Below are 25,660 nucleotides of genomic sequence, written 5' to 3' on the forward strand. Positions count from 1 at the left end.
GTCTACAACTATCTGTTCTTTGACAAACCTGACAAAAACAAGAAATGGGGAAAGGATTCCCTATTTAATAAATGGTGCTGGGGAAACTGGCTAGCCATATGTAGAAAGCTGAAACTGGATCCCTTCCTTACACCTTATACAAAAATTAATTCAAGATGGATTAAAGACTTAAATGTTAGGCCTAAAACCATAAAATCCCTAGAAGAAAACCTAGGCAATACCATTCAGGACATAGGCAGGGGCTAGGACCTCATGTTTAAAACACCAAAAGCAATGGCAACAAAAGCCAAAATTGACAAATGGGATCTAATTAAACTCAAGAGCTTGTGCACAGCAAAAGAAACTACCATCAGAGTGAACAGGCAACCTACAGAATGGGAGAAAATTTTTGCAGTCTACTCATCTGACAAAGGGCTAATATCCAGACTCTACAAAGAACTCAAACAAATTTATAAGAAAAAAATAACCCCATCAAAAAGTGGGCAAAGGATATGAACAGACACTTCTCGAAAGAAGTTATGCAGCCAACAGACACATGAAAAAATGTTCATCATCACTGGTCATCAGAGAAATGCAAATCAAAACCACAATGCAGCACCATCTCACACCAGTTAGAATGCCGATCATTAAAAAGTCAGGAAACAACAGGTGCTGGAGAGGATGTGGAGAAACAGGAGCACTTTTACACTGCTGGTGGGACTATAAACTAGTTCAACCATTGTGGAAGACAGTGTGGCAATTCCTCAAGGATCTAGAACTAGAAATACCGTTTGACCCAGCCATCCCATTACTGGGTCAAAGGATTATAAATCATGCTGCTATAAAGACACATGCACATGTATATTTATTGCAGCACTATTCACAATAGCAAAGACTTGGAACCAACCCAAATGTCCATCAGTGATAGACTGGATTAAGAAAATGTGGCACATACATACCATGGAATACTATGCAGCCATAAAAAAGGATGACTTCATGTCCTTTGTAGGGACATGGATGAAGCTGGAAACCATCATTCTCAGCAAACTATTACAAGGACAAAAAACCAAACACCGCATGTTCTCACTCATAGGTGGGAATTGAACAATGAGAACACTTGGACACAGGAATGGGAGCATCACACACTGGGGCCTGTTGTGGGGTTGGGGGAGAGGGGAGGGATAGAATTAGGAGATATACCAAATGTAAATGACGAGTTAATGGGTGCAGCACATCAACATGGCACATGTATACATATGTAACAAACCTGCACGTTGTGCACATGTACCCTAGAACTTAAAGTATAATAATAATAATAAAAAAAAAAATGCCCAAAGTCTGTCCTCATGGAGCTTGGCAACCTAGATGAGGACATGGGCAAGAAATAAAGTGCTCTATAATATCACAGCAATTAATGCTATGAAGACATACAGAGCAAAGGAGTAGCTGGTGACCAGAGGGTGCTATTGTAGTTAGAATTCTTAGGAAATCATTATAAATTTTTTCTTTGCATTTACATTGCCAACAGGATGCCTGAGAGTTGTGGGACCCATCAGTCTTACTCCTTTTCTGCTTAGCCCCATTTAGTGACCAGTTGATGTCCCTCTCTCACTCTTTGACCCTTAAGACTTGAAAGAACATTAAATGCACTCAGGTGATCTCTGTTACTGAGCAGGACTGTACCCACCTCTGCCTTTTCCTAAAGAACTCATGAAGATCCTAATTCCCTATGGGCTTCCCTTTTCTCCTGCATGCTTTGACCTCGGCACTGTGTACTACCCCACCCCATCTGTGGGGTAGTGACCTCGACACTGTGTACTACCCAAAGCAGAGCCATGGCTGCTGGCAGAAATCTGCACCTTGAAAAGGCCAAATTGTACAGAGGTCACAAGTTTCTATGTGGAGACTGCTGGAAGTGTGTCCCTGGGAAAGAAACTAAAAGCAGCTTTCCATTCTGTATGAAGGGGCAAGCTCTAAGCAAAGGGCGGTGGCCTGCAGTGAATCCAGTGAGCCCCTGAGCAGGGGACTGGGTAACACTAGCATCTGGAAGCAGAGGCCTGGGTGCCGCCACCATCCAGGTGGATGTCTGTCTCCTGAAGGACTCCCAGTTGAATGTTCAGGTCAGCAAATATTTTCTGTAAAGGTCCTGGGTGGGAAATATTTTGGCCCTGTGGGCCAGGTGGCCTTTGTGGCAACTATTCAGCACTGCCATTGTAGTGTGAAAGAAGCTGTAGATAATAATGTAAGCAAATGGGCATAGCTATGTTCAGTGAAACTTTATTTACAAAAACAGGTGGTGGGCTGGACTTGGCCTACAGGCTGTAGTTTACTGACCCCTGGACTAGTTGATTGCACCAAAATTGGCTCCAGTAGGGAAGCTGAACATGGCTGATCTTTAGAGGTAGGAAACAGAAGGAGAGTTTGTGGGAGATGTTAGAAAAGGAAAAGAAACAATCCCACCCACATCCATGGAGTTGGTTAGCTCCATTCACAGGGGAAGAGGAATGAGAAGCCACTCCTGTACCTGAGATGGGCAAGATTGAGGACAGAAAGCAGGATTCCGAAGAGAAAGTGATGGTAAAAGTAGAAGAGACTACTGGGGAAAAGGGAGGAAAATCCTTTTCAAAAGTTGGAAAAATGTGATACCATGTTTGCCCTGAAAGTTCATTTATGATACACACAAAAATAAATCCTTTAAATGGTCTTTCTCAGTAAATTAATAGGTCACCAGTTGTGCCTTTAATATAAAAGTCTTTTCCTCCAGTGTAATTAATTGCAAAAGCTATAGGTAGCTGTTATCTTTCAGATCACAATTTTCCAGAACTTTGCACTCTTGGACTGTGTGGATGGAAGATACTGAATTATTAAACACAAGTTGTAATTTAGTTTTTCCTCACACATGCTGTGGGCAGTGAGGGAATGCTCTTTTGTGAAGGACACGTTGCGTAAGTGATTTGTGGGCCAAGATCCTATGTGCTGAGCAGGGGTGGGGACAGCAGACTTTGGCCCTTCTGAGGCAGTATCTTAGGTCAGGTTCTCCGCAAGCAAAGACAGACAAGCATGCGAGTGATGGATTGAGGGAGTGTTCTCAGGAGAACACTGAGGGAGGGAGGGACTTGAGATAGAGCTGGAGAAGAAGGCAAGTCGAGGTGCGAATTCGGAGCAAGTCCACCTCCCCACGGGGAGTTCTGGAGCATGAGTGTACTGCAGAGTAGGCCCACCGGAGGGAAGGGGACTGGGCTTTTCTGTCCCTTCACTAGTCAGTCATTGTCCACAGGCTGAGTGGCGAAGGAGCGAGAGCAGTTCATAACCTCCAGGTGGCGGCTTCCATCAGCCTAAGCCCAGCCTCTGGAGAGGGGGAGGGTACAGGTGTGTGAGTTTTAACAGCCAGCACCTGCAGTGGCCAGAGGCTCAGCCCACCAGGTGGGGCAGACCGGCCACCAGCTGCATTTGCTGCAGCTGGTAATGCCCTTCCCCTTAGCAGGTCTGTGTGTAGCAGCATGTGTGTTGCGCTGTGGAGATAATGTTCATGGTGACCAACTTTTATTGAGCACTTACTGTGTTCCAGGTGCTGTTCTAAGCATTTTAATAAATGTGGTAAATTTAACCCTGGGTGCTGTCATTTTCATTTTGCAGATGAGGAAACTAAGTCTCAGTGAACCTGGGGAACTCACCCAGGTCACATGGTTCATTAGTCCTGGTGCGGGGATGCTAGCCCAGGCAGCCTGGCCCTGGAGCCCGGCTTCCACATCATAAGGCACAGTGCGGATCAGGGCTTAGAGTCTGGGAACCCGGTCTGGCTTTTTGCCTTCAGCAACCACCCAACACCTGCAGGTGACAGCAGCACTGAGTTAAGAGTTTTCACTGAAGACAAGAGTGATGCGGGTGTCCACTCTGCCCTTGGCACTGTGAGAGCATGAGGCTGTTTATGGCACTCCCTCTGCCCCCAGGGAGCTGGTTTCCTTGGAGAGACACTGGGAACGAAAAAAAAAAAAATTATGCTTAAGTGCCACAGTGGGTCAATGGGAGAAAAAGAGAAGATATTACATGTTTAGAGTGAGCTAAGAAAGAATTATCATTTGGATAATTTCATAGAAATTCTTGCTTTTAGTTCTGCTTACTTTTTTAATATGTAAGCATCTGAAAATAATTTATTTGCCTTATGTGCTTTTTGAGGCTATTAGTGTATTTTTACTAAATGAATAAATGTTATCTCTTGTTCGGCAAAAAATTGTGTTATTTGACATTTATATAAAACGCTTTCTCAAGTGGATTTAAGACAAAACAGTGTTGTGGCTGTTGTCTTTTGTTGCTGTATGAATCTCAGAGCCGACACAGCTGATAATGGTTGGTACCAGTCAGGGGAAGAGGTCAAGGGCTTATGATGTGTGCTCTGTTTTCACATTACATGAGAATTACCACTTGTGCCAAAGTCTTCTTTCTCTTATGCCCATATTAATTTATTTGAGGCTGTTAGAACCTTAATTTTGCAGAGTACTTTACGATTCAGCATTACTCTCTGGGACTGTTAAACTGTGTTCCATTTTCTCAGCTTGACGGTTTTTTTCCTCTTGTTTTGAACTTAAGCACTTCTGCAAGGAAAGAAAAACCATAGTGTACAATAAAATCTAAACTGTTTACAACTCTAAATTTGGTGCAATTCATTTTATGTACATTTTGTTCCATACGACTTTAGTGTCCTTCCAGTCTTGGGTTCTTCTGCCTGAAATGTCAAAAGGAGCTGGCTTTCTTTGGGAGACAGAGCCTGCAGTGTCCTGGCATACCAGCTTTTGGATCAGTGTTCTCTGTGGGAGACAGTTTTTGGCCCTGACTCTTCTTCCTGTAGCCCCTTAGTCTGGGTGGCAGCAGTGCAGTGGTTAAGAGGCTGGGCTCTGGAGCTGTACTCCCTGGGTTAAGCTGCACACTCTGCTACCTGCTGGCTACATGACCTTGAGCAGGTATATAGTGTGGCAATAATGGCAGAATAAAAGTATGATAGTGCCTTCATCATAGGGCTGTTGTGAGGATCCAGTGAGACCGAAGGCATGTAGTGCTGTGCTTGCCGTATGTAGTAAGGGCCGCATACATGGATAGTGGCCATACATATGACTTCTGCCCATTGCACTGACCCCAGGGTTTTGGCTTGGTAATCCATAGATGACATGGCCTTTGATGTGTCCTGGTTTGCGGTGCACTCCTTTGGCCTGGACAAGGCTCCTGTGCTCCTGTCTTCCCTGGATCGGAAGGGCATCGTGACCACCTCCCGGAGGGACTGGAAGAGTGACCTCAGCCTGGAGCGCGTGAGTGTGCTGGAATTCTTGCTGCAAGTGCATGGCTCCGAGGACCAGGACTTTGGCAACTACTACTGTTCCGTGACTCCATGGGTGAAGTCACCAACAGGTTCCTGGCAGAAGGAGGCAGAGATCCACTCCAAGCCCGTTTTTATAACTGTGAAGATGGATGGTAAGAATGTCACCCAAATTTCTCAGTGTTTGGGAATGTCTTCTTTCTGTGCCAGGCTGTAGCTGACAGAACCCAGGTGGCCACACTTTGAGGAATGTGCCATAGCACGTCCTGCTTTCTTTCTAGACCTGGCCTGAGCCTGCACCCAGAAGGAGCACCAGCAGCCCTTGCAGTTTCCCCAGCTTTGCTATTATGTGCTGGTGTCACCATTGATAAATGATTTTCAAGACTTACTAGAAAAATTTTCAAGGCTTTGCCTCTTCCATAAATTTATAGAAACTCGCTTTACTGTGTCCGAGGGTTGGCATGGATTCTGCTAGGCACAGGCAGAGAGCAGCCTTGAGAGAGAGGGCTCAGGTCGATAGGGGAGGCTATAGCTTAGGGACCTGCTACTCTCACTACCACTGGTTTTGCTTCTTAAAGAAGAGAGACTCATGGCCGGGCACAGTGGCTCACGCCTGTAACCCCAGCACTTTGGGAGGCTGAGGCGGGCGGATCATGAGGTCAGGAGTTCGAGACCAGCCTGGCCAACATAGTGAAACCCCGTCTCTACTAAAAATACAAAAAAGAAAAAAAAAATTAGCCAGGCATGGTGGCGGGTGCCTGTAATCCCAGCTACTCGGAGGCTGAAGCAGAAGAATTGCTTGAACCCAGGAGGTGGAGGTTGCAGTGAGCCGAGATCGCACCATTGCACTCCAGTCCCGGCGACAGTGGGATACTCCATCTCAAAAAAAAAAAAAAAAAATACTCCTCCTGGAGTCACTGGCACAGAGTGGGTACTTCACAGAGTCCCAAGATGGGAGGATGAGCTCCCAGCCTCATTGGCCCACGATGAACACCAGGGTCAACCTAACTAGACAGTCAGAGCTTTGTTCCTTGAGCATCCCAGAGTGGGGACAGTTGTTCCTTGGTTTACAAAAAACATGTCACCTTTGTGGAAAATTTCAGAAAGTACATGTTAGTTGAAATAACTCCATAAAGAGAATTAAAGTCCAGTAGCCTCCGAGGATGAGTAGAAGCCTTTTGAGTGTTTCCCTAGTGATCGGTCAGATGGAAATTGGAGGCCTAGCTCTTCCACAGACTACTTAGCCTTTCTGATCCATTTTCTCTCGTAAAATGGGATAATAGTCTTCTATGGGGCTATTTTGAAAATTAAACCCTAGCCCAGTGGCAGCGTCCACCCGAGGAGCATGGGTACTTATGGGGAAGGGAAGGTGGGATTTCAAGGGTGGAGTCTAAATGGTGTTTGTGCATTTCTGACACTTAAATCATCTGTACCATATTTTGCATCTTAGGAATTCCTTGCTTGAAGTAACTCCGTATAAAAACCCAGATTTAACAAACAGGGGAGTGATGATTCACGTTGCTAGATAATTTACTATAGTGTTACTTAAAATAGCTCTCTTAGTACACTTCAGTTATTTGATGCATAGGATTGATTTATGCATGGTTTTTTTAAGGATGCATCTGCTGCTGAATGTGTGGTGCCCTTATACTGACTTTTAAAAATCAATCTTTTGCCAAAATCCTAAAAAGCAAGTTGACATTCAAAGGCATCGAGTGAAATCTTCTTTGTGGTTTTTATTCTCCCCGCAGAGCTGGGTGGGAAGACATTTGCTCATTTTTGTGACTGATAAGGCTGAGCTTCTCCTGTCTCCAGTGGTGTGCTAGGTGCTAGATGCAGGAGGAATGAGACCTTATCTCTCGGGAGATCCTGCTCCAGTGGGGAAGGGAGGCGAGGGTGCCCCCAAAGCGGCCTCCCTCGCAGCACTGACCGGCTTCCCCTTTGATCTCTCCCTCCCAGTGCTGAACGCCTTCAAGTATCCCTTGCTGATCGGCGTCGGTCTGTCCACGGTCATCGGGCTCCTGTCCTGTCTCATCGGGTACTGCAGCTCCCACTGGTGTTGTAAGAAGGAGGTTCAGGAGACACGGCGGGAGCGCCGCAGGCTCATGTCGATGGAGATGGACTAGGCTGGCCCGGGAGGGGAGTGACAGAGGGACGTTCTAGGAGCAATTGGGGCAAGAAGAGGACAGTGATATTTTAAAACAAAGTGCGTTACACTAAAAACCAGTCCTCTCTAATCTCAGGTGGGACTTGGCGCTCTCTCTTTTCTGCATGTCAAGTTCTGAGCGCGGACATGTTTACCAGCACACGGCTCTTCTTCCCACGGCACTTTCTGATGTAACAATCGAGTGTGTGTTTTCCCAACTGCAGCTTTTTAATGGTTAACCTTCATCTAATTTTTTTTCTCCCACTGGTTTATAGATCCTCTGACTTGTGTGTGTTTATAGCTTTTGTTTCGCGGGGTTGTGGTGAGGAAGGGGTGATGGCATGCGGAGTTCTTTATCTTCAGTGAGAATGTGCCTGCCCGCCTGAGAGCCAGCTTCCGCGTTGGAGGCATGTGTTCAGAGAGCTGCTGAGCGCCACCCTCTACCCGGCTGACAGACAACACAGACCTGTGCCGAAGGCTAATTTGTGGCTTTTACGACCCTACCCCACCCCCTATTTTCAGGGGTTTAGACTACATTTGAAATCCAAACTTGGAGTATATAACTTCTTATTGAGCCCAAATGCTTTTTTTTTTTTTGCTTCTCTGCCCTTTTTCCATTTCTTTTGTATTTGTTTTCTGTGAGAGCGCTGAAATGGCGGCCCTGGAATCTAGGATTTGGCTCTCCACTGAGCACCTTATCTTGCCACCTTAGCCTTAAGAATGAATATGAAGAAAAATACACAGCCACCTCTGTCCAGGGCAGTAAGAAGGGCTGCAAGGAAGGGGAGGTTGGGGACAAGGAAAGGACCAGATACCTGCTCCAGTAGTTGTGAGGCCACTGTGCCTCAGGGGACTCCAGGAAGAGCAGAAGAGGGATCCCGCGAAGTTATTTTTATGCAGCTGGAGCCGGGAGGGTCAGAGTGGTAGGTGCAAGTTAGGCTAAAGAAGCCACCACTATTCCTCTCTCTTGCCCATTGTGGGGGGCAAAGGCGTTGGTCACCAAGAGTCTTGCAGGGGGACCCACAGATAGGCCATGTCCTTCACATGCTGCTTGGGCTCCTTAACCTGAAGGCAAATTGCTACTTGCAAGACTGACTGACTTCAAGGAATCAGAAATTACCTAGAAGCACCATGTTTTTTCTATGACCTTTTCAGTCCTTCAGGTCTTTTTAAGGTCCACTGCAGGGGGTTAGTGAGAAAGGGTATACTTTGTGGTATATTTTGCTTTCCTAATAGGGACATGAAGGAAACCCAGCAATTTGTTGTCATGCGAATGGCTTGTAGAGCAGAGTGAAGAATGGTCTCCTTTGCCCGACTGCTCCCATCAGGAATAGGAGAGTAGACAGAAAGAGATCTTCCACATCCCAGGCTTCTGCTGCTGCTTTAAAAGCTCTCTCCTCGGAACCTCCCGCTCCCTGAAGGGTCTCGCCCCCTGCACAGCACTGGCCTTTCAGAAGCATCCCAGTAGGGTTTTCTGAGGCTCGCTGGTGACTCATGCCCTAATTGCAATCCTCTGCTTTTATCTTGGCTTTGAAGGATCTAATACTGCTCTCTCTTCCAAAGGGAAAAAAAGATTCATTTGTTTTCAGCAATAAACTAATACAAAATGATGGCCATTCATGTGCAGCTCATTGTCACCATGGGCCGGATGAGTTGTGCTCCTCCTGGCTCACCATTTCTCCCTGCTCCCCCACAGCCGGTTCGGCACTTATCACCGAGTCGCCCCTGGAGGCAGATTCCCATTGAGTTTTCCCCACCAAGGGGACCATGCACATGATAGAAACATTAGATTCTGCATTAACAGTAGCCTTTCCTTGGTCCGGGCCTGTGGTGGGAAGACGGGCAACAGGTATACCCCACCAGGGCCTGAGTGACTAGAGGAAGAGGACGAGGCCTTGTTGGCACTAGATTTGGGTATTTTCTGCATGTCATATCCTAACTGCTATTTCAGAAGAGGCAGCTTGTAGGTGATTGTACAAGTGAGAATTAAAGAGAGAACAAATATCTAAACAGGTGCTGTATTAGTAACAGCCAGTGCCCTTTCAGCCCTTGCATCTATTAAAAAGAGATTCAGGATTTTATTGGCACAGGCCTTTCTTAGTAGGAAGAAAGGGTGCTTAGCTTTGGATATGACCGGGTGTGTGTAAAACCATGGACTGAGTCACAGCAGACACTCGATGGTGGTAAATGTGATGGGTGCTTACACACTGTACCTTTTCCTTTCATACTGATGCTGCAGTTCAGGGCTGGAGTTGTTAAGGCATTGACCTCCACCCACCTGCCCCATGTCCATTGGGCTGTCCAAGCTGCATGTCACCTGGGGGCTGGGAGGAAGGGGCAAGAAATCCCAAGGCATTGTACCAAGGACCTAATTCCTTCTAGGGATATAAATTTCCAGGAATGTGTATTTTTAATGTGGTGAGATGCACTCTTTCGTTGTACCAAATAGGGCTCCCCCCCACCCCTGCGACAAGTGCTCTTCTAGAAGAGATTCCTACCAGCAGCACTGGTGTGAATGAAAGAGGGACCCAGCCACGTCTCACACAAGTGGAATTGCACTTCTTAACAGAAAGGAACTTTATAAAAGTTTGGTTTTTTTTTTTCCTAATCATAAAAATAGCCCCAGAAAGAGCCTAAGCTATGTTCAGATAGAAGCCTCGAAATTCCTGTAAATTGTTTACTTTATGATGTTTACATACACGTTTCACTTTGAAAAAAAATGCAAATCAACTTTTTAACAACTGTTTAGATTTTTCATGGGACAGTAGAACTCTGACTCACCAACTGGGCTAAATTTTAATTTAAAAATGTATTTATTTGAGTGTCTTTCCCCCCCTCACCCTCACCATCTGAGGGGCTCCCTGAGATCTCGGTAGAGGAGGCCCCTCCTGCCCAGACCCTCGTCTGTTTCCCCGGTGGCCCTTGCTTCTTGCTTTGCAGACTGCCTGCAGCCATGATTTTGTCACTGACATCTGTGAGCCAAAGACTGAGCCTTTTTGGCAGGAATAATAAGCAATACTACACAACTTGCTACTTTCAGAAAACTTTTTTTTAGCTTCACCGATGACAACAGAGGAAGAAGGGAACTGGGATTTGGGTAAGTTCTCCTCCACTGTTTGACCAAATTCTCAGTGATAAATATGTGTGCAGATCCCTAGAAGAAAAAAAGTTGACTTTCTTTTTAAGTGTGGCACATAAGGATCTGCAGAATTTTCCGTAGACAAAGAAAGGATCTTGTGTATTTTTGTCCATATCCAATGTTATATGAACTAATTGTATTGTTTTATACTGTGACCACAAATATTATGCAATGCACCATTTGTTTTTTATTTCATTAAAGGAAGTTTAATTTAAATTGGAGTTGCGTGAGGAGCTTGATATTGGCCTCTGTTATCCTTTCATATCTTCAGCGTGAGGGATTGTGACTGGATTCCAGCAGCAACTTTAGCACCTTCTGATCTCTTTGAATCCTGTAAAAGCATTGCAGATTTTCACTGATGATAAGAGAAGAAATGGATTTGATGGGATCAATGTTGAAGTTCCCACCAGGTGGAAAGGTGAGGGCTAGGATCCTATTGTTTACGGAAGGCCTCCTGCTCTTTCAGGGAATTCCCATGACCTTACAGGACTCCTCTCAGGAAAGAGAGAAGTTAGATATTGTTCCTCCCTGCAGTTGAGGAAACACCAAAGTTCTGTGACCGTATCGTGACTGGAACGGAGTGGTTTTTCTGACTCATGATGCAGTCGGGCCAAATCAGTCCAGAAGGTAGCAGCCCCTGTAATAGAAAAACAATCCTCTTCCCTAGGCCGCCGGCGTCAGCAGGCCTGGGCAGGAGTGAATACCGAGAACCCAGCTCCCTGCGGGCCCCTGGAACAGCTGTGTGCCCTTGGCTGGCCTCCGCCATTCACTCTCCTGTTGGCCTCATTTGTGTTCTCTGTGTCTTTTGTGTCCTTCCCAGGGACCAACTTCATGTTGTGGAGTTATTCAAGGGCTGGGTCTGTGTCCCAGTCACTAACATTACCCAATGACTGGCACTCTTCCAGGCATGTAGAAGGCACTTGCACTTTGTAAATGCACAGTTAATGCTCTGCTCTAGGAAATGAGCCATCATTGCATGCTTCTTAGCAAACCGGGAGGGTTCCACTCATGTCACAATGGTGACACAGTCAGAGCTGGTCATTAGCAATCCTCCACCTATTTCTGAACCCGTTCCTGCCTAAAATTTAATTTAAGTTTTAAATTTAAATTAATAACATTAAATTAAAAACAAAACAGGAACTTTACTTGCATACTTATTGTGTGCCCAGGCATTGTGCTAAGCACAACTGCTGCTGAGTTATCTGTAGGCCTTGGCACATAGTGTCTGCTTGCCTAGAAACTTATTTCTATCCAGCCTTCTTCCTCCTAACTTGTACTTCTCTTTCAGGACCCAGGGGTCATCTTCTCCTTCTCTAGGCAAAATGAAGGTCCCTTGACAGATGGTCTGATAGTCTGAAAATCATGGGAGGATAGGAACAATTCGTTGCTGTGGCTTCAGTACCAAATTGTGAATTGGACTCTTACAATGTGCCATGCACTAAGACAAGTACCTCATAGATGTGATTGCAATCTTAAGTGACCCGAAGGGATTTACAGCAGAAGCACTCTTGCCTGTTCTTCACAAAACTGGATCATTTAAAAAATACCACTCATTTCCTCTAACCCACAGACCAGTGTGCATGACACACTTCTAAAATAAAAGTGTTAGTATTATTTAGGTTTGGCAGGGCCAACAGATCAGGAGACAATTGCCATAGAAAAGATAGTTTGTTATATTCATAGAGCCCAAGAGGAGGGACATACCACACCATGGGAGGCCGTGCAGGGAAGCACCAGGGTCAAGGCACAGAGGAAACATAGGCACAGGGCTTTATTGTGGTTTTTGCAGGAAGGAATAGGTGAGGCAGAGTAGGCAGGCTTAGGATTGGCTGGGTTGAATAATTTCAGCAAGCTCTAGGGCATAGAGGTTGTCCCAAGTTATCTGGTACCTAATCCTGGGTGATTAGGGAAAGGGAGTAGTGGTCCTTAGTGCAAGAATTCAGCAGAGGAGGTTGTGCAGTGTAGGCTCTGGATTGGTTGGTTTGCATATGAAAGGCTTCTCTCAGGAGAGTCCTTAACTAGCTCTAGGAATTGGCTAGCCCTGGCAGGGGCAGTCTCTCCAGGATTAGCAAGACCCAGATGTTAAAAAATCAATAAACAGAAAATAAAAAGGGGTGATTAACGCACACACTCATTGCTTAGGGCTTGTAGACTACTGAGTCTTGTAGACACCTGGGTGGCTCAGCTCCACCCAGAGAGGTGATGCTCACCTGAGTCCACCCTGTTCTGTGCATTCTCCAACCTACTTGTGCCAACAGTACTGGTTACTATGATTATAATAAGTTTGTTGAATAGTATGTAAACCAATGAAATATGAATGCCAAAGGGGTGTTCAAAAGTGCTGTTGGTAAAACTGGATGTCCACATACAAAAGAATGAAGCTGGACCCTTACCTTACACCGTCTACAGAAATTAACTCAAAATGAATTAAAGACCTAAACATAAGACTTAAAACTAAACTCCTAGAAGAAAACATAGGAGGAAAACTGTAATACTTTGGATTTGGCAATGATATCTTGGGTGTGACACCAAAAGCTCAAGCAACAAAATAAAAAAAAATAGACAAATGGGACTACACAAACTTAATTTCTGCATGTCAAAGGAGAAAAGCTAACACAGTGAAAAGACAACCTTCAAAATGGAAGAAAATATTTAAAAATCATGTATCTCATAAGGGGCTAATATCCAGAATATATAAGTAACTTAGTTGTACAATAAAAAGTAACCTGATTTTAAAATGGGCAAACCATAAAAAGGAATGAAATAATGGCATTTGCAACAACCTGGATGGAATTGGAGACCATTATTCTGAGTGAAGTGACTCAGGAATGGAAAACCAAACATCGTATGTTCTCACTCATAAGTGGGAGCTAAGCCACGAGGACACAAAAGCATAAGAAGGATACAATGGACTTTGGGGACTCTGGGGAAAGGGTAGGAGTGGGGTGAGGGATAAAAGACTGCACAGTGGGTACAGCGTCCACTGCTAAGGTGATGGGTGCACCAAAATCTCAGAAATCACCACTAGAGAACGATTCATGTAACCAAACACTACCTGTTCCCCACAAACCTGTAAAAATTTAAAACAAAATGGGCAAAGGACTTGAATAAACAACTCTCCAAAGAAGATATACAAATGGAAAGCAAACATGAAAAGATGGTCAGCATCACTAATCATAGGAGAAGCACTGATCAAAACCACAATGAGATATCAATTGATGTGCATTAGGGTAACCACTATCAAAATAATAGGAAATAACAAGTGTTACTGAGAATGTGGAGAAATTAGAACTCTTGTGCTGTGTTGGTGGAGATGTAAGATGGTGCCGCTGCAAAGGAGAACAGCATGGAGGTTCCTCAAAAAACTAAATAGAATTACCAAATGATCCAGCAGTTCCACTTCTGGGTATATATCCAAAAGAATTCAAAGCAATATCTCAAAGAGGTATCTGCATACCCATATTCATCACAACAGTATTCTCAGTAGCCAAGAGGTAGAGGTAACCGACCTTTTGTTGATGGCAACAGATGAATAGATAAAGAAAATGTGGTATGTACTTACAATGGAATATCATGCAGCCTTTAACAAGGAAATCCTATCATACATTACAGTGTGGATGAACCTGGAGGACATAAGTGAAATAAGCCAGTCACAAGGACAAATATGTATGATTCCACTCATATAAAGTATCACAGAAGGCAGAAAAGTAAGGTTGCCAAGAGCTGGGGGGAGGGGAAATTAGTGTATACTGGGTATAGAGTTGCAAGATGAAAAAGTTTTGGAGATCTATTGCCCAACAATGTGAATATACTTTCTAAACTGTACATTTAAAATGGTTAAGATGGTAAGTTTAATGTTATGCTTTTTACCACAATTTTAAAAAGTAAGAGGTATCAATAAAAACATGAATTCTCTGGAAAAAATAAAAGCAAATTGCTTTTTAAAAAAAAATGCTATCAGTTTAGGTATGGGCAAAATAACTGTAAAAGATTGAGCGGGATGGGGAGGATAACAGAAACATGGGAGGACTCTACACTCCATTGGCTTCACAAATGCTTAAGTTCTTACTCCATTTTAAAAAAATCAAACCTGAAATTTGTAGAGAAGACATTATAGGTTTGGTTTATGCAAGAAAGTGGCAAGAGACTCCAGGCAGCAGACCCATATTCAACAGGAAGGCTTGGGCCTGTGTCAAGAGATTGGTGAATGAATGTGCATTTATATGTTGAGGTAGAAATAAAACGTCTAAGATCTATGGAAGTCTTTTTATGATTCCCATGTTTACCTGACATGTTCTCTTAATTGATCAACTAACAGCCCAAATTGTGTCAGATAAGAAAGTTTCTACTGTTATTGTTACCATTTTTATAAATGAGGAAATTGAGACATAAAGAAGTCAAGTGATTTGCTCAAGATTTGAACCCAGATCTTTCTGACCTCACAGTCTATGCATGTTCTAAATCATTACACCAGTCTCAGTGCCTGAATATGCCAGGCATTTAAGTATTTGTTGCATACATAGAAATATGAGTAAGAACTAGCTCCTTCCTTTATGAAATTCATGGTCTTACATGATAGGGAGGTGTATAAATAATTCATTTTATTACTATATAGTAAGTAAACTTATAGAAATTCACTGACATAGCACAAACCTTTCTTTGGATTTCTATCCAAAATGTTAAGAAAGTTTTCACATAGGAGATGCAAACCCAAATTTTAAAATTTTTAAATGAATAGGCGTTTATGAGGTAGTAATGGGACAAGATTCTAAGCAAAGGGGATAGCATTTGCAAAAGAAAGAAACAATGGTAAGGTACATTCAGAGAAATATAAGTGATTCTGTATTCCTGAAGGTTGCAAGTTAAAGGATAGGGTGGTGAGAGTGTTCCCCAGGGTCAGCTCACAGAGATCATGTCAAGAAGTTTGGACCTGATCCTCTAGAAATGTTTTGGAGCCACTGAAAGAAAAATTTGGAAAGTTAATGGCTGTGTTTGTATTTTAGATCACTCTGTCAGCCGAGTAGCAGGGAGAGACAAAGCTGGAAGACCAAAGGGGCTGCATTAGTCCAGATGAAAACTCAAGGCTCTCAGTTGTGATGGTAATGGGTAGAATTAATTCAAAAAGGATTTTAAGGAGAACCGATAGGATTTCATAACTGGATGTGAAGCATGGAGGCCAGCCATGGGCCTGGGTTGATACTGGTGCATTCAACCATGATGGACAATACCAGTGAAAACAGAAAACAATGATTTCAGCTTTAGACTCAAGTTTGAGTTTCCTGGGGAACCTTCAAGTGGAGATACTCAACACCAGCTAGATGGTCTGGAGCTTAAGGGAGAACTTGGGGTTGGAGTCTCTGTTTAAGATTGTCAGTATAGAGATGGGGAATGAGATGCAGCAGGGTGAGAAAAGAAGGGCTGAAGACAGAACCTTGGAGAAGACTATAATTTCAAGTGGCCTGGAGAAGAGAAACCAGTGAGAAGCAGACTGAGAAAGAACTTCCAAAGAGGTAAGGGAAAATCCTGGAGAGAGTGGTGTCAGAGGAGGAAGGAAAGAATTGCAAGCAAGTTTGCCAATGGCCAGCCACACCTGATGCCACAGAAAGACCAGGTCAAGTGAGCAGTGTTCACTGTTGTGACCCAGGAAGTCTGTGTGGATCCATGCCCAGATTTCAGTGGGCCAAAGTGGCAGTGAGAATTTGGAAATCAAACAGAACGCAGAACACCAGGAAACTGTCAGAAGTTTGAAGAGGGGAGAGAAAAGGAGGTGATTTGGAACTAGAGTAAAAATTGGCTATTTAATAGGATAGGAGACACTTGAGCTTCTTTATGTACTGAGTAAGCAATGGATGGGTATCTGGCCCCAAGGGGGTAAGAGGGATCTAGGGTCTGGGTAAAGGGAGCTTCCTGTCTCCTCTCCTCCTTTCTGCCTCTGTTTAAGGCCTATTCTGATCCCCTCCCCTAAACTTTTTTTTAATCATAGCTTGTTGTCAACTGACCCTCCATAGGAAATTTAAGGAATAGCCCTTCCCAAGGAAGTGTTCACTTAGAAAACAGGAGATGGCCTAGGATCCCATCTGTTTCTCTTTCTCCTCTTTTGCCAGGAAGCTAAACTCGCCCTATTTTGCACCCCATGCTTCTTTGCCTCCTCCATAGAAACCTAGTTCATGCTTTCCTCACAGGTAGGAAGAGTTGTCACCCACCTTGAAAACCTCTTCAGCATTGGTTAACTCATGAGCTCCTGGTGAAGCTGGGCCAGTGGGAAGAGCAGCAAGCAGGCCGGGGAGTTGGGACCTGGACTTCATCCTCCATCACTGGGGCCAAGTCACAGCTGGGCCTATGCAAGGCCTCAGTTTCCTCCTTTGTTATATGAGGGAGTTGACTGAGATCACTGTGGTCCCTTCTTGTAGTGTGACTGCTTGGTGTTGTACACATGCAGAGGTGAGGCTCAACTTCAGGGCCTCCCTCACATGGGCAAGTCCAGGCCTTGTGGAACGGTAATCAATTTGACCTGAGTTCAAAGAGCTCAAGTGGGGAAAGGGGTGAAATAATGATCAGCCTCCTGCTGACCCCTTAGGGTTTTTCCCCCCTCCTCCAGCCATTCACTGTCGTACACTCTGCCTCCTGTAAATCATGAGTAGCTAGCTAGAAGGTTTGTTAGAAAGAGCTCTGAACCAAAAGTGAGAAGGCAGCCTTAGAATCCTGCCATTTTCTAGCCATGATATTGATATACTCTGAGTCTGTTTGCTCATTTGTAAACTGGGATTAGTAATACCTACCACATAGTGATATGAGGTATTCTATAAGACTGTATATGTAAAGTGCCTTGCACAGAGCCTGATATGTAAAAGGTCCCTATTTAAATATTTCTTGGGCCTGAGTGCTTATGATCAGAGGCCATAATACCTGCAATTTCTATGGTTCTGTGGAACTAATATTGGAGCATATCAACCTGAAAAAAAGAACTTTTCATTAATCTTCCAGGAACTAGAACAGAATTTTTCCTTTAGTACATTCCTGGTTTCTTTGTCCAGTACTCTCTCCCCCCATCTGAATCGGGAACTACATTTTTACATTCCTTTCAAATGTTACAATTGCAATGCAACAATTCCCAAGGTAAAAGAATAACTGTCTGTCTTGCTGGCTCTATTTTTTCTTTTCTTCTTCTTTTTTTTTTTTTTTCTTGACAACAGAGAGCTTCTTTTTTCCCCCCAGAAAAGAGGCAACATCACCCTGTCAATGTTAAATTCTGGCAGAAATGAAGCCACTAAAATGGAAAGAGAAAAAATATTTTGGCAACAGCCAGGAATGAGAAATTGCATAGCATTTACTGGGTTATATATATTCTGTGGATACAGGATACTCTCTATTATTGGCAATGATTGTCTCTGTGGTCAATGCTTATTTCTAAAATAATTCTCTTTTCAGTGCACATGGCAGATTGATTGCACTGATGGCCTCAGTTTGTGTTAATCTCTCCCTTTGCTCTATCACTTTGCAGTTCCCCTCCATAAAGGGGCAGAGTATATATTAACCCATCTCTTGCCTTTGGACTTTCATGTGGCTTGCTTTGGCCCATGGGATGGTAGTGGTCATGATGTAAGTAGAAGCTTTAAAAAATGCTGTTGTGTTTCCACTAGTTCTTTTGGACCCCTGACATTACCATGAAAATGTGCCAGTCCAGCCTGCCAGAGAGACGTGAGAGACATATGGAAGAGAACTGAGTCATCCAAGCCAAGGCCATCCTAGACCATCCAGCTCCTGTCAGCAGGACACAGCCCCATTAACAGAGCCACCCAGCTGACCCATAGGCTTGTCAACAGAAATAAATGTTTGCTGTTGCAAGCCACCAAAGTTTTCTGATTGTTACACAGCAGTAACTACTCCATTCACCACATTTGCTTAAAGTGTTGGTGCCTGGAGGTGACCCCCAACTTCTGCAACTAAAATGGTGAATAAATTCCTGTAACTTGAGCCTCACTGATTTTATAGTTAGCAGCCTGGAGAGTTTGTTCGAAATCTCCATCCTAGGCAGACTGCCCTTTAATTGTTCCCTAAATACAATCTGCACATCCCTGCCTCTGCCTCTGCCTCTGCCTCTGTGCATTGTATTTGTCCACACTGAAATGTCCTTCCTTCTCCTTCCTGCCCATTTGCATCATACCAGATGTCCAAGGACCAACTTTAAAACCAGGCTTTTCTGAATGACCTACTGCGACTGTTCCCTGCCTTTTCAGCCTATTAATTCAGGTTATTTCTTGCCTGAGCTATAGATTGGATACCGGACCCATGTTTGCCATATATGGCTGCTGTTTTTTTTTTTTTTTTTTGTCTCAGCTGTTTATTAAACTAGATCCCAAGTTCCTGGAGGGCAGGGCCCTCTTACACCTCTTTTATCCCCCAAGCCTTGCATAGTATCTTGAAAAGGGAAGTACAGGGCCTTTCACTTAAGACTTTAATATTTGTAGTTTGACCATCACTGGGGGGCTAATTGTTAAGTATCATTGCTAATGAATAAAACCAGAAGAATGGATGAGTGAATGGAGGGATGGATGGATAGATAGATAGATAGATAGATAGATAGATAGATAGATAGATAGATAAAATTAGACGCTTCCAGATCTGAATTTGTAGAATGTACCCCATTCTACTATAATTCTCACTAGGAAAATAAATTTTACTTTAAAATGCCACCTTTCCCCTAAAGATTTTACTGACCTCCCATTCATTCTCTCCAGATTAGACATGCCCTCTTCCTTCCCTGATATCCCTATGTGACAGTCAAGTTCTTACCTGCTCACCTCCACCATGCCACATGGCACAAGCAGCAGCTCTTTCAGATCAAAGGCTGTAGCTTAATTATGTCCTTAATGGATGTCCAGCACATGGTAGGGTGCTTACTGCACAGGGAGTACTCAGTAACTATTTGATTATTTTATCCTGCCTCTGTCTTTCTGTCTTTCTTCCTTTCTCTTTCTCTTTCTTTCTCTTTCTTTCTTTCTTTCTTTCTTTCTTTCTTTCTTTCTTTCTTTCTTTCTTTCTTCTTTTCTTTCTTTCCTTTCTTTCTTTCTTTCTTTCTTTCTTTCTTTCTTTCTTTCTTTCTTTCTTTCTTTCCTTCCTTCCTTCCTTCCTTCCTTCCTTCCTTCCTTCCGTCCGTCTTCCTTCCTTCCTTCCTTCCTTCCTTCCTTCCTTCCTTCCTTCCTTCCTTTCTTTCTTTCTTTCTTTCTTTCTTTCTTTCTTCTTTCTTTCTTTCTTTCTTTCTTTCTTTCTTTCTTTCTTTCTTTCTTTCTTTCTTTCTTTCTTTCTTTCTTTCTTTCTTTCGAGATGGAGTCTCGCCCTGTTGCCCAGGCTGGAGTGCAGTGGCGCGATCTTGGCTCACTGCAAGCTCCACCTCCTGGGTTCATGCCATTCTCCTGCCTCCGCCTCCCGAGTAGCTGGGACTACAGGCGCCCGCCACCACACCTGGCTAACTTTTTGTATTTTTAGTAGAGACAGGGCTTCACCGTGTTAGCCAGGATGGTCTCGATCTCCTGACCTCGTGATCCGCCCGCTTCGACCACCCAAAGTGCTGAGATTACAGGCATGAGCCACCGCGCCTGGCCTCTGTCTTTATTTTAAACGCCCTACTTGAGGCCTTTATTATTGCTCATAGAGACAACTACAAAAACCTTGTAACTGACCTTCTTGCTTCTAGCCTTGTCTCCCTTCTTCACCTTTCAACCTGTTAGCAATGCACACATACGGAATTCAACTTAAAAGGAAAAAAAGGAAAACCCAACCAGGCTATACTACCACTAAAAATCTTCATAGCTTCCCTCTTCTTTGAGGTATTAATAAAAGCCAAGCTCTTACGCTTGGCACACGAAGCCCACTAAGATCTGCCCATCCTACCTGTATAGATCCTTCTTTCACAACAGCCTCAAACTTTATTCCAACAAGATAGGACAGCCTGTGTGTTACTATTCATGCCACACAGTTTCTCCCCAACTGTACCTTGGCCCCCTGCCTCTCTAGATGACTCATTGACTCACCTGGCCCAGCCCAATCCATCTTGACCTTCCCTCCTGCCTACCAATTTTCCCCACCCCCTATAGGTGCCCCACTGATTATTGACACATTGCATTGTGATTATCTGATTTAAGTGGAAGCTTCCTGAGAACTCTAGCACTAGCGTAGTATTAAATTAGTCTAGGTTCAGGGCCAACTGTTGCATTTAGACACTCCTCTGCCATCCTTGGTACCTGGGTTCACATTGGTGTAACTGCCCATTAGCGTAACTGCCCAACGGGTTTCTCCTTGCCTGCTGCCCAGATAGAATAGATTTATCAAGACAGGAGAATTGCAATAGAGAAAGAGTTTAATTCACACAGAACCAGCTAAATGGGAAACCAGAGTTTTATTACTCAAATCAGTCTCCCCGAAAATTCAGAGACTGGAGTTATTAAGGATAATTTGGCAGGCCAGGGAGTGGGGAGTGCTGATTGGTCAGGTAGGAGATGAAATCACAGGGGATCGAAGGGGGTTCTTGCAGTCTTCTGTTCCTGAGTGGGATCAAAGAACTGGTGGAGCCAGATCACCAGCCTGGATGGTGTCAGCTGGTGCATCAGAATGCAGGGTCTGAAAAATACCTTGAGCACCAATTTAGGTTTTACAATAGTGTTGTTATCCCTAGGAACAATTGGGGAGGTTGGAATTGTGTGGCCTCTGGCTGCATGACTCCTAAACCATAATTTCTAATCTTGTGGCTAATTTGTTAGTCTTACTAAGGAAGTCTGCTCCCCAGGCAAGAAGGGGGTTTGTTTCCAGAAAAGGCTGTTATCCTCTTTGTTTCAAAATTAAACTGTAAGCTAAATTCCTCCCAGAGTTAGTTTGGCCTACAACCAGGAATTAACAAAGGCAGCTTGGAAGTTAGAAGCAAGATGGAGATGGTTAGGTCAGATCCCTTTCAGTGTCATAACTTTCTCACTGTTACAATTTTTGCAAAGGCAGCTTCATAGGGCAGATGAAGATTTACTTAAATGTCTCATGATGGTGATGATGGTAGCTAATATTCACTTAGCACTTACTATGTACCAGATATTGTTCTAAGTGCTTTAAATAAATTAGCTCGAAACTAACATTCTCAGCAAACTATCTCAAGAACAAAAAACCAAACACCGCATGTTCTCACTCATAGGTGGTAATTGAACAATGAGAACACTTGGACACAGGAAGGGGAACATCACACACCGGGGACTGTCGTAGGGTGGGGGGACGTGGGAGGGAAAGCATTAGGAGATACACCTAATGTAAATGACGAGTTAATGGGTGCAGCACATCCACATGGCACATGTATACATACGTAACAAGCCTGCATGTTGTGCACATGTACCCTAGAACTTAAAGTATAATAATAATAAAAAAATGTAAAATACAAAAAAAAAGAAATAAAAAAATTTAAAAAAATTAGCTCATTTGGCATTCACAGTAATCTTATAGGGTACCTACTATTAGTATCCTCATTTTAGCAATGAGGGTTAGGAAATGTTAATTAAGTTTTCTAAGATTGCACAGTTACTAAAACTAGAATCTGCATGCAAACCCAGGCAGCCTGACTCTAGAGCCTGTAACCTTCAGCACCACCTCATGTCGCCCCATGTTCATGTTTTCCAGGGACCTTCTCCCATTTCTCAGTCATTTCCTCTCCCAAGAGAGGAGGAGAAGGAAGGGCCAAGAAGACAACATCGCTGGTGGCTTTTTTATTTATTCAGTTTACCTAAATTCTCTCATCATTACCAAATGACACATACTGTGAGCCAGGTTGAGGCCCATCTTTTCTTAGTTTTATCTATTATCTGTTTACTTAACCACAAAGATAACTTTTTTACTCCCAAATTTGAGTGATTAGTAAAGAGCTACATAATGTAACCAGTTTTGCTTTTCACAAGACATCTCTGTTTCTCAGTGGGCTGAAAACCACACTTTTGCTTCCTCTTTGCAGTGAGAGCACAGCATTTGTCACTCAACCTCTGAATGTTAGTGACACTATTGGGACGGGAAAGGACTGTGCTGGCCCAAATGGCAGGCATCTCATATGTGGCATCCTTTCTCTTTCTGAGTAAGTTTCATAATCCTTTATGTTTCTCTTGTCACAGGAGTTAGTCAACTCAGGGTGCTGGGTGATGGAACAGGACAATTTGGTCTCTACAGGAACAACTATGCCATATATTTCTGATGTTAGCAATAATTTTTGACTTCCTAATGACAGTTCTTGGCTTACCTAGACATCTTTGAGTTCTAGGGAGGCTCAATGCTTGGCTGAGTCCCATGCACATGATTCTATTGTTTTTTACATTTGTGTGTGTTGCCAGATCTGTCAGTTTTGCTTGGCCCTGGCTTTACTCATCTTCCTGGGCCAATCATCCCAAGAGACAGTAAAAAAGCTTTGTGTCCCAAACTGAGAGGAGACCTTAAGGTTTGCCTGATATTAAGGCTTGATGGGATAAATATGCCTTGCAGATATGACTGCATGGAAAGAAAGGTTATGAAAGTACTTAGTAGTTTTAGACTATGCTAAAAGAAGGTTCTAGATTTAACCTGTGAGTGGAAGTGGAAATTGACTACTGAGAGACTGAGAAATGAAGATTCACTTGGCTCTGCTGAGAACCATGCAGAGGAGCTTGCCTGATCTAGGGGCATTTATCTATGTTTGAATAGGATGGAAGAAGAGGAAAATTTGGAGGTAGAAGGAAGAATGAAATGAGTTGAGCAGGTAATGGAATAGTTTCAAACCAGATAGCAGGTACTTTTTATGCTACAGTTTTCATTAACGTCTGGTAAAGAGAATAGACCCCATCTCAGAATAATGTTTAAAATGCATAGAATTATAGAGGAAATCAGTCATATTGAAATACAGGTATCAAAATATTTTAAATAAATTATAATGCAGTAATTTATTTGCTTATTTATGCATTACATAACAAAATCTACAGGTGGGTCTATTAACCACCAAAATTCAAAGTAATGATGAGTATAAATAACATTTCGATATATCTTAAGTAGTTGTAATGTGATATGAAGATATCTGTGGTTGTCTACATACATAACTGAAGAAAATACTAAATTTCCATTAGAGGCAAAAATGAAAATAAAGATGTAAGATTATTTTTCACCCTAGTTTATGGACCCTTTAATTCTACATGTGAACCCAGTTAAGAACTCTTGCTTTATAGCTAGGCATGGTGGCGCATACCTGTGGCTCTAGCTGCTTGGGAGGCTGAGGTGGAAGAATCACTTGAACCTGGGAGGTGGAGGTTGCAGTGAGCCGAGATTGATCCACTGCACTCCAGCCTGGGTGACAGAGTGAGATTCCATCTAAAACAAACAAACAAACAAACAAACAAAACTCTTGCTTTAGAGATACTGGATGGAGCTAGTGCAGGGACCCGAATGGCTGGGATGATTGGGGAACTAAACCAAGCTGTATTTGGTGTGACCAGGACTATGGCTGAAGAATTAAAAGAAAAGAATACAGCATTCAGCACAAAGAGGTTGCTTAATAAACACTGATTGAGTTGAATTGTGCTCATGTCTCTAGGTGCATATGATAGTGTGAGGTAAGAGTCAGACCTAGGGCCTGCAGGAGAAGTTACTAGAACCACTCGCTGGGTGATGGATGCCTGCCAGACTGGCTTGGTGGGTGTTGATGGTTAGGTGCACTGGTGGGATCCTTTGGGGGCTGGTGTGTTTCTGTTGCTTGGTTAAGCTGTCTGAGTGTGATTCTCAAGTGTATGTGCTTTGTGTATTTGAACTCTATGTTTGCTACGTATATAGGAGGAAACTGGGTTTACATTGTGCAATAATTCATAGAATTGCAAATTCTCTTTTTTTGGTAAGCACGCTAGAAGGCCTGGGGGAAGGAAAGTAGTAATCAAGGCTCAAAAAGGGGAAGCTGGAAGCTTTTCCTTAACCCATTTAAACAATTACCTAAACTTGGTTATACATTTACTTCTTCTAAATTCTGACTCATCTGAAGCACTAATTTTGTGTAGAAGCACAGTTTTTATGTGAAGAATACATAAATCAGGAAGTTACTGGAAAAAGCTTTAGAAGTCTGCTGTTTGTCATTGCAAATATAGAGGGGAAATGAAATAAATTATTTAAATAATGATCAATTGATCAATTACATTGGTTAGCAAATGTATACTTTGTCCCAATTTTTTTTCAATAAATATAAGGACTGAACAATCCTGATAGAAAATGGTGCCATATGAGATTAATGTCATGGGTAAATGAGTTCTCGGACTTTGCAGTTAGGTTTGTCTGCTTCGTCTATTTCGCCCACCCAAACTGGCTGCCCTACAAATAATGGCCATTAATATGGCAAGGTTTGGGGGAAGGGCTATTGTCTGTCTTACTGAGATTGCATTCATGAAAAATAAAAAAGATTCCACTTAGTATGGATGGAAGCTATCTCAGCCTCCAAGCATATAGAGTTTTTGAATGTGAAAAGAGAAAGAAGCTGCTTGTTATTTTGGCTATTCCCGAGGTAGGTTTTGTATAAGGTAGCATTATTTGAAACTGCTGTTTTTTTGGTATAAAAAATGGTCAAGTATGGACCATTTTATACGGTTCGACCTAATTGTTTTCATTCATATAATACTGCAATGGTAAATTTGACAATTCCAGTGATATTTTTAAAGAAAGTCAATACCATCGAGGAATTTTTAGTGTTTTGAAAGCATGATTCCAATGTTAGTATGTCAGTGCCAAGCTTTGTACTCATCAGCCAACAAGAATATGAGCTACTATTCAAAAGTAGCTAACCCTCTGCCCATTAAAAGAGAAAGCAAGAGGGCAGTCCTCACAGGTGTTTTTCGAAGGGTGGATGATATGTACTTGAAAAAACCCAGAGAGAATATATTTATAGTAAGATGCTTAAGATTATGGCCCCAGTGCATAGCCATTTGAGTTGATCTCTGCCAGTCATGGCTTCCACCTGAAAAATACCTTTGAAATCTCCACACTATTTCTTTCACTTTACTGAGAAAGTAGTATGTCTTAGACTGTTTGGGGTGTTATAGCAAAAGTACCATAAACTGGGGGGCTT

The 25,660-nt window shown here is 43.1% G+C and overlaps 2 protein-coding genes across 6 annotated transcripts in view; both read left to right on the top strand.

Moving 5' to 3' along the window:
- Window positions 1-10,788, top strand: part of PTGFRN (prostaglandin F2 receptor inhibitor) — an 80,137-nt gene extending 69,349 nt beyond the window's left edge. For both annotated transcript variants that reach the window (XM_063624671.1, XM_063624670.1), the window contains exons 8-9: window positions 5,137-5,442; window positions 7,247-10,788. In XM_063624671.1, coding sequence (XP_063480741.1) covers window positions 5,137-5,442; window positions 7,247-7,413 — 473 coding nt within the window. In that variant the 3' untranslated portion in view covers window positions 7,414-10,788. The remainder of the gene's footprint in view (window positions 1-5,136; window positions 5,443-7,246) is intronic.
- Window positions 10,789-22,529: 11,741 nt separating this feature from the next.
- CD101 (CD101 molecule) overlaps window positions 22,530-25,660 on the top strand; it is a 34,689-nt gene continuing 31,558 nt past the window's right edge. For 2 of the 4 annotated variants that reach the window (XM_063624667.1, XM_063624669.1), the window contains exon 1: window positions 22,559-22,669. In XM_063624667.1, the coding sequence (XP_063480737.1) occupies window positions 22,585-22,669 (85 nt within the window). In that variant the 5' untranslated portion in view covers window positions 22,559-22,584. Of the gene's footprint in view, window positions 22,670-25,660 lie in introns of all 4 variants that reach the window. The other 2 variants (XM_063624666.1, XM_063624668.1) reach the window with 2 other exon arrangements.

The sequence above is a fragment of the Symphalangus syndactylus genome, chromosome 12 (assembly GCF_028878055.3).
Source record: "Symphalangus syndactylus isolate Jambi chromosome 12, NHGRI_mSymSyn1-v2.1_pri, whole genome shotgun sequence".
In the NCBI taxonomy this organism is placed as follows: Eukaryota; Metazoa; Chordata; class Mammalia; order Primates; family Hylobatidae; genus Symphalangus; species Symphalangus syndactylus.